Source organism: Aulostomus chinensis, chromosome 10 (assembly GCF_037954235.1).
Source record: "Aulostomus chinensis isolate RoL2024-O1b breed Wild chromosome 10, RoL_Achi_v1.0, whole genome shotgun sequence".
Lineage (NCBI taxonomy): Eukaryota > Metazoa > Chordata > Actinopteri > Syngnathiformes > Aulostomidae > Aulostomus > Aulostomus chinensis.
Genome location: NC_141329.1, coordinates 30,044,676 through 30,059,028, shown reverse-complemented (window position 1 = coordinate 30,059,028; position 14,353 = coordinate 30,044,676). Strand labels below are relative to the sequence as shown.

Below are 14,353 nucleotides of genomic sequence, written 5' to 3'. Positions count from 1 at the left end.
ATAAATATTAGTTCTTTTCCAAATTTGTGATGAAATGTCTCCTTGCCTGTGAATTCAGGGCTGGTGAGTCTCTTTTTGTGAACTTGCAGGTATTCTAGCAGGCCGCTGAGGTGAGTTGTGTCTCCCTGAGATGCAGCTTCGAAGATCTTCCCCCTGTTGAAGGCTTCGCTGACAAAGCTGCGTCTGGGGGCGCTACTTTCTCTGGAATCAGGCAGTAACGATGCACGTCAGTACTTCTTAGTATTCCTTCAACAGTTTGCATCACAGATCTAACCGTCCGTTAAATTGACAGGCAAAAGCACAAAGAGGCCATTGAACACTTACATTTCATTTAGAGAGAATTGGATATTTGGGGGGGGGGCGTCACTTCCCCCAGTGACCATGTCCAAGTGTCCTTGAGCAAGATACTGAACCCCTAGTTGCTCCTGATGGCCCTGTGACCCGTCCAGGGTGAACCCCCCCCCCCTCACCCAATGTCAGCTGGGAAGGGCTCCACCCCCCCCCCCCCCTTAACAGACAGAAGAGTGATGCATGGATATTTTGGTTGTTAATGATAAAAATATCTTTGTGTTATGATACCACTGTATGAATATGAATGATGAATAGAAGATGAGAACTCATGCAGCATGAAGGAAAGGTGTTCTTTCCTGGTGCATGACCTTGTTGTGTGTCATGTCTGATTCAGGTGTTGTCAGTTGTGCATGGGTGGAGCTCCTGACTATACAGGTCAGGGAGGAAACTCCGGTGCAGCCTTTTGTTGTTCTGGAAGCTGTTTGTCTTTGGTGTCACGCCTTACATATTTCTGACCTTTAGGTTTTGATCATCACAGAAACAGATGGAAAATAATCCCGATGCATCTTGTTCGGGCGGGGGGGGGGGGCAGATTTTCCTTTTCAGGATTCTAAAAATGTGAAGTCAAACATGCAACAAGCTGAGTGTCCTGTATAATTCAGCCAACTGTCACTACTCAACACGTTGGTACAATAGTCTCTTGGGAATGCTTCCTCCATGTAACCTGATACTTCAACATTCCTAGAGGCTGTTTGTCTTGGCAGTGCTGATTTCTGTGTCAACCCTCAACCATTTAGTAGTTAAACCCTTGAGATGAGCTCGGCGTCTTCCCCCGTACTTACCCAGCTAGAGAGACGTTGGTGTCCATTGGAGCCAGAATGATCTCGGAGCTATCCTCTCCCAGGAGCCAGTTCAGGCTGTTCTCCTCCTCATTCTGGTCCTTGGAGGCCTCCTCTGTGTCAGGCAGCTGGTGCTCCTCCATGTTGTTAACAAGGCTGTCTGGTCACGTAGAACAAGGAACTGTGTTGACACATCAACTGCAACTGCACAGGTGTAATATTGCAGAAGTAAGGGGGCGGTACTGGCTGAGATAACAGTGTCCGTTACCTTGGTTACGCCCCTCCCTCTGTCCAGAGAGCCAACTAGTCTGCTGGCACCTTTACACCTCTGGAGGACGTGAGAGGGATTAGAGGAGCATGAGCGGATCAGCTGATTTCAGCTCAGGTTTACTCACCTTTGTCCAACAGATGACGATCAATTTATACACTTTTCCAAATGTTTAGAAAATACAGAAAAAAACTTTTACTTCTACTTCTTCAAATTTACAATGATTACATATAAACATTAAAGAAATCATTCTAACCCCCAGGCTGCCCAAGGGTGACCAATCACCTTTCAGAACTTCAAACTAGCACTGAAATAACTTGCTACAATGGGAGCAGGAGAGACAGCGAGGTGAAGTTTGAATAAGACATGGACATTTTCCAAGAAAAATACCTTTTTATTTCATTATAAATCCACATAATTGTTTCTATGAAAGCATAAAATCCCCATTTTGCATGTGGTTGTGTTTTTTTTCCTCCTTGTTGTGGTCATTTGTTTCATTATGTTCAAAGCAAATCATGGGTATCAAACCATCGAAGACTGTAAGGTGTATGTCACATACAAACACAGACACTGTCAAACAGCAAAGGGGAAGCTGGGGGGGGGGGGAATGCAAAGTTCTGCTTCGGCCATCTTGTATATCCACTTGATACAGTGAAGAATCCTGAATGCCAGCGTTAGTGGTAGGAACAATTTCGGGAGACGCTCAGCAGGGTGTCTCTCCAGTCGCAACACAGCAGGACTGACAGGAGTCGGGAGTGTGTGTGCTTGTAGTTTGAATAAATCCCAACCAGGCCTCCAGACAGCAGGCTTCACTTCTTTTTGTAGTTTTTAAACTCTGACATAAAGACAACCAAGAATGATTTCAACTCTATCAAAGTCGTCTGCAGCCAGACTGGTAATACTGGGAGTATAGGATCCACTTACTCATGGAGGGAGGGAGAGAGATAGAGAGAGATAGAGAGAGAGAGAGTTGGAGAGAGAGGGAGAGAGAAAGAGATGAAACATACGATTAAAGTGCCAGTAAAGTTCTTCATGTAGTTGCACATTATTGATGCTTCCACATACGGACGCCGTGTTTTCAGTCCAAGGCCCAAAATGTATGTTCTCTGCCCTGCTAACAGATAACAGGCGACATCTCCAGGTTCTCCACGTTCTCCTGATGTTGTAACAATGCTGTCGTGATAGTGTGGTAATCCTTTGGCATATGACTGTATTCTGGAGAAAGAGAAGAGCGGCACCACCAAGCATCAACACACCAAGAAGAGCCAGGAGCCATCTGTAGTCTGAATGTTCCCAGAGCAGCAAGTGGACACGAATCCCACAGAAGTGTTTGTGTTGATTCCTCCAATCTGGACTTTTCCAGTTCAACACCAGCCGGTACGCAACATGTCCGATCCGAGCTCCACCACCTCCTCCGGCTGCCAGCTGCTGGTCTCAGGTGGTGTCTGGGGGTGGGGTGGGGTGCATCTCTGGTTTGGGTGTCTTCACTGTGGAGCTCACTGGGAGGATGCGCCCACTGGAGCACCTGGTGGACACGAGGGAGGTGGACGGGTTAATGTGAGAACCCTCATTGTGGCTGTCTGCATGTAGACAAACAAGGATGCAAATGAAGAATGAGGTTGTTACGCATCTGATAGTGATGTCGCACCGCAGGGCTGAACGCAGCCTAGTCATGCAAACAAGCCCCCAAACTCCTGCAGCTCTTCAGGCGCAATCCCGCCCACAAACACTCCAAACACTCCAACTTTGACTTAGGTTCCCTCATCAAACAAGTTTGGTCTTCAAGAGGCCAGACAGACATTTACACCAACATACGTGGTAGACAGAGTACTGATGGCTACACAGTCGTCTATAAAGTAGGTCACTGATCACGTCAGACGAGTCACCTTTCAGGCACCATGACCTTGGATGTGTGTCTCTATCAGACAGGGGGCAGGACTCCTGCTCTCTGGGTCTGTAAATCAGAACAGTTACCACTGTTTGCTTCCCCGTGAGAGTTGCCAGCTGGTCATCTCCATTTTGAGAATGTTCTTCAAATCGTTGGATAATTATGCTGCAAATGTAAGCTCTGGCCTGACAGGGCACGAGAGACTAGAGGGGGTAATTTATAACTCCTGATAAAGTTACAGACGACTGACGGCGCTCCTCAGTTCTTCACTCTCTGTTATTCTCTTCACTTCTGTCTTTTCACAGTTTAATTAATGTAATGTGATAAAATAATTAAAGCTGTTCTGCTGCTGCTGTTGTCCGTGTTGCGATGTTCCCTCCAGAGTTTCCCGACTATGAGGAAAAGACGACGGACTCATCCACTGATCCACCTGAGGCGCCCTGTTCGTTGGACACACCTCAAACACACAAATCCTCCTCACTTTCAGCACCAATAACCCAGAGAGGATCTTTGATATCCAATGCAGTTTAGAAAGTTGCGTGTCAGCACTGATGAGGACTCAGGGACCACTTGGTCCACTGAAGAGGTTTTAGGCTTTTGTTTGGAAGCTATCCTTCACACCCAAACTGGCTCAAGGAGGTAGAGTTGAGGTGGCAGCCATTGCTCCTCATTGTCTGGTAACATACTAATACCTACAGCAGCACAGCATCTGGGTTTCATGTTGCCAGAAACCCTGACATCGAGGCTTTGAATGTCCTCTACGCTGCAGTCCACAAAGGAGCTGAAGCTGGAATGAAGCTGCCAGAAACCCTTAACACAGGTTTCCCTGTTCACAAACCTTCCTACTGCTGCTGCTGGAACTGAGTTTCCTGGAGTTCCACCTCCAAAGGTATGGTTACGGGTTCAGGTAGCCTGAGAGTTCTCATGTGAAAACCCAACAAAACAGGCGATGCAGTGGCTTCTAAATCTGTCGCCTGAATCCTAAGAGCGTCACCATCACCCGTACAAATGACATGAGGTCAATATAAAACCTGGTGAAGTAGCTGGAGCCTTCAAGCTAACGTTACATCCACAGGACACTTGACTCCAGGAAGCTGGTCCAAGGTGAAAGTCACTGTCACCACACATGAACCTGATATCCTGGAACACCTGGAGAGCGTTCCCCACATTTGCCACAAACATCACCTGGGATTCAAGAGCTGGAACAAAAGGTGGAAGAAATGATTTGATGGAGTAAAGGAGAAAAAATGGTGAGAGACGGAGAAATGACAGAGAAGGAAGGACACAGCAGAGTGAGTGTGTGTGTGCTCGTGTGTGTACATGTGTGTGCTCGTGTGTGTGCATGTGTTGGGGTTTGACCTCTCACCTTTCCAGCCTCTTCTCCCTCCAGCAGTGTCACACTGTACGTGAACCTAAAAAACAAAACAAAGGGACGTTCAGAGCTCAAATATCAGATATCGGTTATCGGATACCTCTGGGTTGGGTTCCTGGAACCCTGGAGGGTCAAAGGTCAGATTTACCCGGCGACTATGATCTTAAAGACCCTTTAACCCTATACCCTAACTCTTGCGGCCAGGGTTCGAATGTAAGGGAAGTCAAAGGTCAAGGTGGGTGTGACAGGCAGGCGTTGCAGCATGTGCAAGGTAGTCATCATCCCCTGGTGAAGGTTATGTGAACATTCAAACCCACGCTGGAGGAGGACATTCGGTCTCTGAAGGAGTGCAAGGATTGAACCAGCAACCTGTCTGTTACCAGGCAGCTGTGCCACATCAGAGCTTCCCCGACTCGCTCGCTCAGTTTTTGGAGAGGAAAACCCTTCGTGGACATGACGTGAATATAATATCATCAGGGAATTATTACTATGACTCAAATTGCAAAATTAAAATTGTTCAGCCCTCACTGGTGCCTTGCAGGTCCTAAAAGAATCAATCAATCACAGGTTGGCACTGGGGGGATGTGACTGGGACTTAGGTCAAAGGTGACGCTCATCGTGGCTGTGAAGGCTTTTGAGGAAGAACATGAAAGAAAGTTTTCCGATGCTGATCTTGTTGACAGGAAATGACCGGCGTGCTGGGGGACGCTTTCGTCTGTCACCCAGCAGTAAATCTGGGCTTCAGTTTTCTATTTGCAGACCTCTCCTCATCTCTCCGCCTAATCTTCTCCCAATCCCTCTGTCCATCCCTCCTCCACCTCCCCCTCAAGCCAGGGTTTTCATTTTCTCTCTTTATCCCTCCATCTTTCCCTGACAATAAGGCTCGTGACTCATCTGTACTTCTGTGTTTGGTTGCCTGTTTCTGTCTCTGTGTCACGAACTAAAAATAGATCTGTAATCCCTCTTTTGTCTCTCTTTGTCTTTCTTCTGATGTCTCTCTCCTTCACCAACTTTAAATCCCCCCTCCATCCATCTGTCGGCCCGCCGCCTCACCACATACACCCAAGTCTTCATCACACAGAGATTAAAATGACTCTGACTTTGTTTTATTGTCGTTGGAAGCTTTTATGAAGCTCCTGGCAGCGTCACTGCAACTTTTATCCAAAGACCGCCTGATAAAAATAGACAAGAGAGAGCAGATTAGTTGCTGTTACAGCATTTATCCCGACTGCCAGCGCGGAGATTATTGCTTTGATACAACAACATGCACTTGATGTGTCACGGTTTAGAACCCATGCAGCAATGAGATGGTTTCACGACAGTTTTTGAAATATTACTACATGATTCCACAGGTACTCAAGTAGCCATTACTAGATTATTACTGTATCTGAGCTCTCAGTCATCAAAATACAGTATTATAGGAGTAGTCTGTGATAACAGTACATAGGTACTCAGTAACATTACTGTATGAGTATTTGTGCTAGTGGTGATTACTTCATTATTCTGTTAATACTCTGTACTCTCTACCCTTGTATTTCACAGGACAGTTACAGTACTGCTTGGGTAACAATACTCAATGAGTTGTCAGTAATCATTACTACAACATTACATGAGTAGCAGCAGCAGCTCCAGCAGCACAAGTAGCAGCAGCAGCAGCAGCTCCAGTAGCAGCAGCTGCAGCAGCTCCAGTAGCAGCAGCTGCAGCAGCAGCAGCTCCGCTAGCAGCAGCAGCAGCAGCTCCGGTAGCAGCAGCAGCAGCTCCGGTAGCAGCTCCAGCAGCAGCAGCAGCAGCTCCGTTAGCAGCAGCAGCTCCGGTAGCAGCAGCAGCAGCTCCGGTAGCAGCTCCAGCAGCAGCAGCAGCAGCTCCGTTAGCAGCAGCAGCTCCAGCAGCAGCAGCAGCTCCAGTAGCAGCAGCAGCAGCTCCGGTAGCAGCTCCAGCAGCAGCAGCAGCAGCTCCGTTAGCAGCAGCAGCAGCAGCAGCTCCAGCAGCAGCAGCAGCTCCAGCCTGAATGTGCTGTCAGGTGTAACCACTAGGTGTCACTGTTGTTCTGCAGGGCTGCTGCCTGCCCTCCCCTCCCCCAGAGGAAGCTCAGTGGCTGACAGTTCCGTCTCAGTGCCATGCTGCAGCTCACTGCCAGGTTAGGACAATAAAAACACACTGAATGGTTCCCTGATGCTTCGTGGCTTAACAGCACCCACAGTGATGCTCTCCGCCACGTTTGCCGATATCGTCCACCCTCCCCATCTGTGGTCATCTGATGAAAAGACTTCCCACAGGAGAATCTTGATGCAGCATGTTACACGTGTACAAATGATCTACTGGTTGCTCACGTATCTATTAATAACATTGGCGGGCACTCCCCCGCCTGCTGCCATCACTGTGCTCTGAATACGAAGGAGCAGTTGTGGAACAAGTAGCCAGGTGATTTCAGCACGTAAAAATAGAGAGAGAGCCAGCCACATATGTTTAGCTTGAAGTTAATGGAGACTGACAACAGTACTCAAGTATGTTGTGGTTGTAGGTAGATGTTTGTCTTGGCTTCATGTCATTGTTGCGTCTACGGTTGCTCTTGTTCGTCGTTGTGCATCTTCCCATCCCTTGTTCATTTGCCCCATCTGTCTCTTTCCCTGTCTGCCTGTTTGCCTTTCTGTCCGTCTCTCCATCTCTCTTTCAACCCACCTGGTTAAGGCAGACGGTTTCCCACAAACGGCTGCTCAAATGTTCTACCTGTTAAAAGGCTCATTCTTGCCTCCCTTCTCTAACTGTGAAGCATCCCTTTTGATTTGTTTTGGTGCTGAATTCTGGTTCAGTGCTACTGTGGACGAGCACAGATGTGCAGGTGACTGTGGTTCAGCTGAATGTTGTTGTGGTCATGCACCACACTTGCATGAATCCAGGTCTGACTTAACCAGCGATGTGTAAGTATCACTGCTGGTTAGGGTCTGGTAGGATTTAGGCATTAAAACACAGAGGAAGGCGGCCCGGTGGAGCAGTGGTCAGCACTGTGGCCCCCCATCAAGAAGGTTGTGGGTGGAGCCCCGGCTGGAGCACGGGGTCTTTCTGGGTGAGTCTCCATGTTCTCCCTGTTCCTGCTGGGTTCTCTCTGGTACTCCAGCTTCCTCCACAGTCCAAAGACATCAAGAGGGACCAGGTTAATCCAGACTCTAAATTGACCGTAGGTGTGGCTGGGAGAGCCAATGGTTGTCTGTCTCTATGTGTTGGCCCTGCCATGGACTGGTGACCTGTCCAGGGGGAAGGCTGCTGGGATAGGCAAGTGTTTTTTTTGTTTTTTTTCAACATATTTAATATCTTAAAGAAGTGACAACATAATTTCACGAATGAATAATTCAACACAAGAAATTCTGATTTCATGATCAATGTACCTTTCATTGTTTGACTCGTGACGCATGTGCAGCAACTAGACACCTCATTGCGTGCATAGCCAGACACCTCAAGCTCAAGGTTTGTTTGGAAGTGATGGTCATGTCATGTGAAACATGACACTTAAAAGGAAGTTTTCCCTCTGGAGTCCAGAAGAAAAAGAAGGAAGGACGGAAGATGAGAACAAAGAACATGATGTACTTGTTCATATAACATTATAGTGTGACATTTGTGTCAATAATCGTCAAGCACAATTTACTCTGCCTGGTGATAGGAGTGTTGGGGGGGTGGGTCAAATTCTTCTTAGGGCCCCCGAAAGGCTCGGGCAGGCACTGGCTCCTCCCCCCCGCCACCCTTAACAGGATAAGCGTAAGGAAAATGGATGGATGGAACATGGAGCATGAGATGGTGGACAGACCCCAGCTGTGCCAGTCCCATGGTGGCTGTAGCGGTCGCTGAGCTCTCTTAGCCACAAGGAAGGTTGAGATTGGAGTCAAATGATGACTCACTGCATCTCAAACAAAAGGAAGCTGGGCTCATTAGTATCACGGGTAGAGGTCTGTGACAAAAGATCACTAATAGATGACCTGGGATGAGAAGCGGCTCATCTGAATGTCATTAGTGGACCTCAGAGGGACTTTTACAAACTGAAGTTTTAGGAAGGGCGAAAACAACGTTTGCTTTTCAATGTATTATTTATAGAAATGTGTGTTCTTTGTTACTGTGGTGAAGGAGACAGTGCCTCTGTGTGTGTGTGAGTGTGTGAGTGGAGAGACCACTGATGAGGAGAGATGAATCCTGCTGATGAGCAAACAACACTCAGTTCATTTAAACTGAAGGCCATTTTGTCCAGATTGCCTCCGTTCATGTATGTGTGTGTGTGTGGCTAACAAATGGCCTGAGGGGGGCTGAGCTTGCTTTCATGAGAGGATATGCGTGCTTCTGCATGTGTGTTCATACATACTTGATAAAATGTGTATTCTCAGATTGTGGGGGGGGGGGGGGGGGTGAAGTGGTTGCAAGAATAGAGACAGAAATGACCACAAACAGAGGAGCAATGGAGAGCAAGCTGAAGCGTTAAAGCAGGGAGAGATAAAAAAAATGTTGAGCTCTAGCAGAAAGGATTTAGAGAGAAGCTGCTGCTGCTGGAGCTGCTGCTGCTGGAGCTGCTGCTACTGGAGCTGCTGCTGCTGGAGCTTCTGCTGCTTTTGCACTTCCTCAAACAATTTTTCCCCTTGTAAGACAAAACATGTGCTTACATCTGCATGTGCAGACCATCCCTCCTTCTATGTCGTCTATGAGCTAAGACACACTAGCGAGCTCCCTCTCACCAGCAAAAATGGTGCATCAGATTGTCTATGGCTGTTTTCCATCCCAACCCCTGTTTCATGCCCAGTTACGAGGGTTACAGGCCTGCCGTCTCAGATGTATTCCTGCTGAGGAAAAGTGGAATGTGTGACAGCCCCAGATTGCGATCAAGACATTTTAAATTGTCAGCAGTGACATGGAGTTTAAGATGGACTTCAGCTTTCCCTGACTGCTACTACTGACTACTACAGAAGTACTCAGAGTTCTTGAAATGAAAAACGTACTGTCTGATTGAAGCGTCACTTTGGACTGTGCACATGTGGTTCCGTGTGTTTCAGTGATGAAGATATGCTTGAGGGTTTTTTTCTGTAGATGACTTCTGTTTCTTACAGTGAAGTTCTGTAGACTTTACATTTCAACAGGGCCTGGCTTCATGCACATCAGGTCACAATGCTAATCAGGTGAGTCCTTGTCCTCCTATCTGTAGATGCTGTCAGCGTCTGCACCTTTATTCCACTGTATCAGCTCCTCCAGGTGATCTGCCTGTGTGCAGCGGCCTGAGAACCAAACATTTGCTCATCTACTAATTTACTCCGCAGTTCGAGCACATCCCCCTGCAAAGGCCACAATATCAACAAACTTTTCATCATCTCCCTTGCTTTGTATGTGTGCTGCATCCACATGAGTGCTGGTCTTTCTCATGCAGGAGTGTTTCGTCACTGCTCAGTCATGCAGGCTGGTTTACTAAAGCCACTCTGTCCTCACCATCACGCTCTCGCCACTCAGTGGCAGTGTTCAATTCCAAATGCACTTCAAATAGGACTCTCTCTCTCTCTCTCTCTCTCTCTCTCTCTCTCTCTCTCTATTTCTCTCCACTGCATGCTGGGAGTTTTGCGTGAGTGACTGACGGTGGAAGGTGAGTGGGTGGAGCTACTGAGTTATAGTAGGGGGAAAGTGGAAAGTTTTCTTGGGCTGTTTTTTTCTACTTTGAAACTTTTTCTGTGTGTCTTCTTTCAAGCTAAGAGTTGTTTTCTATGGTGTGTTTGTGTTTTTTTTGAGAGGGAAAAAACTTGCAAATGTTTGTGCCCTGCTGAGGGAATGGCATCCCTCCCTGGTGAGGGGTTGCCTCCCCCATCTATCAGGCGTGGGGTCAGAGTTGTAGCTACTCTGTAGAGCAGGTTCTCCTGGCAGAGGGGTTGGCCATAAAGACATCTCCCACGTCTCTCGGATGAACAAGGCCGTGGTGGTTTCGTTTCAGGTGGAATATGAAAACGCATGGTACACTCTGGATGCAAGTGCCGGTAGCATGAGATGCTTTGAGTGTAGAACACAAGGGTTCAGCCTGTCCCCATAGAGCGCAGACCTCGGTGGAGGAAGAGCCAGACGCTGATGCCGATCGCGGCGATCCGCAGGCTCAGCCCGTGGCAGGTAGCAGAAGGGCGGCTGCAGGTGAAGGACAGCCGATAACCGAACTTGGTCGCGGCAGCCCGCTAGCAGTGCAGCCGGCAACGTGTTGTGGTGTTGAACTTCCTGAAGGTAGTGGCCACACTGACCAGGTTGTCACGCAATCTGTGAATGAGAACAGGGGTGATGTTGGAATGATGGGAGCTGTGCCAGGGGGAGCTGGAGTTCCGTTCCTGATGCAGGGAATGAGAATGGGGACGAGCAGGGGATGGACGATGACACACTGTCTCAGCGCTCAGACGTCTTGTCACAGCATGACCAGAAGTACTCCTCTTCACCAGAGAGAAATGAGTTTCTGGATGAGGCCTTCGGCAGACCTAAATTGGAAGTCACAGATTTTTCCTGATGTTGAGCGTTTCATGAACAATGGTTCATTAACTCAGCTGTAAAGATTAGGAGAGTGACGGGATACGAAGAGTTAAGCAAACAGAAAAGGTTCTGGCTCGCTAAACTAGAAGAAAGACATGAAAGGAAGAGCTCCTCTGAGCTCATAGGGTGGAACACAAGGAGTGACGTCCTTTTGGAAGCGGATTGCTGTCCTTTCTCTCCTCTCTCCTCTAAACATGAATGAGGGAGGAACAGAAGAAGCAAGGCAAGTTGAGTGAGCTTGAGAGGAATGAAAATACAGACGTCTTCCTCCTCCAGGAAACTCACAGCTCAGTTGACGATGCATTAGAGCGGCAGATGAGTGGAGGGGGAGTGCTCTTGAGCCACGGCACCAACACTAGTGAAGGTGTCTCGGCCTCTGCCTTTTACAGATGTTCAGCACAGTGAGGTAGGGGGGGGGTCCAGGTGGTGCAGGTGGTGCAGGTTCCTATCAGGAATATACATTTGGGTGTCAGACTATTTAACAAGCTAAATGATAAGCTTCCACAGCTCGACAAAAACTCAGCTCTACTGGTTGCCGGGACTGGAACTGTAAATCCAAGCATGGATAGAAACTTTGATGCAAGCCATCCACCCTCTGCTTCACCCTTGTCTCGGGTGCTAGCAGGAAATGATCTCACAGATGTGTGGTGAAAACTTCATCCAAGTGTTAGGCAGTATACTTTGTTAAAGATGGGTGAGAACAGTGCAAGGACAGGTCGGTTAGACAGGATTTATACAAACCAAACTTTCAACAGCAGGATCCTTTGGCCCTCTGTGTCACCCGTTGGTTCGTCAGATCTCCATGTAGTGACTGCTGACATCACTCAGTTCTCCTCCTACTGGCACTTTAATATCCGTTTGATTGAGGACAGAGATTTCTTCCAGTCCTTCTCCATCTTCTGGAGTCAATGGCAATTAACAAAACGTCAGTTTATTAATTTAGCTCAATGTGGGAGGCGGGTAAAACGCAGATCAGGCTTTTTTGTCAACACTATAAGAAACACACATCAGCAACAGAAAGAAAGAGGATTGAACAACTAGAAGGGGAGACTCAGGCAGACAGGACAGGACTTTAAGTGGGACTGAGAGAGAGACCCAAGCCTGGGAAAGAGGAAGGAAGGCTTTGAGGACCTTCTTGTATGAAAGAGCAAAGGGAGCCCTCATTAAAGGCAAAATCTCCTCTATCAAGGGTGTAGACGCTCCTACTGCTTTCTTTTTTTGTTTGGAACAAAGGCCAGTGATCACAATTCAATGACACATCTCAAGCCTCCTAATGGGTCTCTAACTACTGACCCCGCAGAGGAGAAAAGGTTGGCCATACAATTTATGGCTGCGTAATTAGCGCGGAGGATTGTGATGGTGGACGTATGAACGACAGACGGACGGCCTGAGCTGGCTGAGGCACGGCAAGCCTCTACGGGGACTCTTGTTTCGGTCGAGGAGGTCTCTGCTACTGTTCAGCAACTCAAGTGTGGCCGTGCTCCTGGAAGTGATGGACTTCCTGTGGAATTCTACCAGAATTTTTGGACAGTGATGGGGAAAGACCTTTATGTGGTTTTCCAGGAATGCCTGGACTCTGGGATGTTGCCAGTGAGCTGTAACCCAAAAGGGGGGACGTAAGGCTGCTGAAAAACTGGAGGCCTGTCCCTCTTCTTGTTAAAATACTAGCCAAAGTTCTTTCAAACGGGCTCAAGGATGGTTTGGAGGAGATTGTTCAGAGATCAGATGTACCGAGTTCCAGATCTGAATTTGTGATATGACTGACCTGTCTAAATTCAAGAACTTGGATCTAGGACTGCTGTCCATAGATCAGGAAAAAAACTTTTGACAGGGTAGACCATGTACATCTGTTTAAAACACCCAAAGCTTTTGGTGAAAAGTTTACTTCTTGGATTAGGTTGTTGTCTTCATGTGCCACTGTTCTGTTGAAGGTTGGAGGAGGTCTGAGCAGACCAGACCAGTCCAGACCAGAGGGGAGGCAGGCAGGGCTCTCCATGATCTGGCGTGTTGTATGCTCTTGCCATCGAGCCGCTCCTCAATCAGCTGAGAAGGAATCTTACTGGTTTCACTTTCACTCAAACCACACATGAAAGGGTTACCTTGTCTGCCTACGCTGATGATGTCACTGTCCTGGTCACTGGGCAGGATGACGATGTACTGAGGACAAAACTAGGTTTGTATGACAGCGCTTCATCAGCTAAAGTAAACTGGGCCAAGTGTGAGGGTTTACTCTTAGACGAGTGGAGGCTTAAACAAGAGCTGATATTGCCAGCTGGGTTACAGTGGGCCACAGAGGGGATGAAGATCCTGAGTGTTTTTTTTTGGGAAGTTACAATTTTCAGAAGAAAAACTGGGAGGGCGGAAGGTCAGTCCTCGGTTGTCTGGATGGACTTGGGTACAGCCATAGTTGTCCTACAGGGGGAGGAGTTTGGTTGTGAGCAATCTGGCTGCCTTGACGCTTTAGCACCGCTAGTCTGTCGTTGAGCCTCAAGACACACTGATGAAGAGTTACAGAAGAGACTTGTCAACTTCCTATGGGGAGGCTTTCACTGGATCAGATCTGCAGTGTTGTATCTGCCTCTGGTGGAAGGAGGACAAGGACTGATCGATCTTTGCAGTCGTACTACAGCTTGTCGGCTTCAGACTGTGTGGCGCTTCCTCTACCACCAGTCGCAGCCTTGGATCAGAACAGCATCAGCGTTGTTGAATAGAGTGGGAGATCTCAATTAGGACAAACACTTGTTTCTCCTTGATCTGACAAGAGTGGACACGTCCAACACATGGCTGTTTCACCAGTCTGTCCTCAGGGCATGGACCACTACACTGAGGGAGAGTGTCCTGAACGTTTTCCATCTTTGCCTGTCAGTGCTGCAGTAAAGGTGCGGGGTGGGGGGGGGGAGGCTTCCTGTCCTTTCAGGTCCCAAGACTCACGAACCTTCAGGGAGCTCCTTAGGAAGCTCTGTACGCCATCAGAGTAGAAGTTCACCATCAGCTGTCACTAGTCGGTGTCCAAGACAAGGTGGTTGGGTATGTTTTAGTCGGACTCATCGCCCAAAGAAAGCTGGAGGTCCCTGTACAAACCCCCCCAACGAGAAAGCACTCTGCAGACCTCCAGTGGAGGGGGGTGCAGGGGTGGAGGCCGCTAACAGACTTGAAGCACACAGAGATGGGA

General features: G+C 48.1%; 2 protein-coding genes across 12 annotated transcripts in view; both read right to left on the bottom strand.

Moving 5' to 3' along the window:
* The window catches only part of LOC147255257 (transient receptor potential cation channel subfamily V member 1-like), a 12,783-nt gene extending 11,444 nt beyond the window's left edge, over positions 1 to 1,339 (bottom strand). For 6 of the 7 annotated variants that reach the window (XR_015118251.1, XR_015118247.1, XR_015118249.1 and 3 more), the window contains exons 1-2: positions 1,134 to 1,339; positions 47 to 201 (exon numbers count right to left, since the gene is read on the bottom strand). Coding sequence is in view for 2 of the 7 variants with exons in the window: in XM_086217022.1 (XP_086073148.1) it covers positions 47 to 201; positions 1,134 to 1,273 (295 nt within the window). In the remaining 5 variants the exon portion in view is untranslated. The remainder of the gene's footprint in view (positions 1 to 46; positions 202 to 1,133) is intronic. The other variant, XR_015118248.1, reaches the window with a different exon arrangement.
* A 438-nt stretch (positions 1,340 to 1,777) lies between these two features.
* The window catches only part of LOC147255253 (leucine-rich repeat and fibronectin type III domain-containing protein 1-like protein), a 308,907-nt gene continuing 296,331 nt past the window's right edge, over positions 1,778 to 14,353 (bottom strand). For all 5 annotated transcript variants that reach the window (XM_086217018.1, XM_086217017.1, XM_086217019.1 and 2 more), the window contains 2 exons: positions 4,653 to 4,698; positions 1,778 to 2,923 (listed from right to left, as the gene is read on the bottom strand). The gene's annotated coding sequence lies outside the window, so the exon portion shown is untranslated. The remainder of the gene's footprint in view (positions 2,924 to 4,652; positions 4,699 to 14,353) is intronic.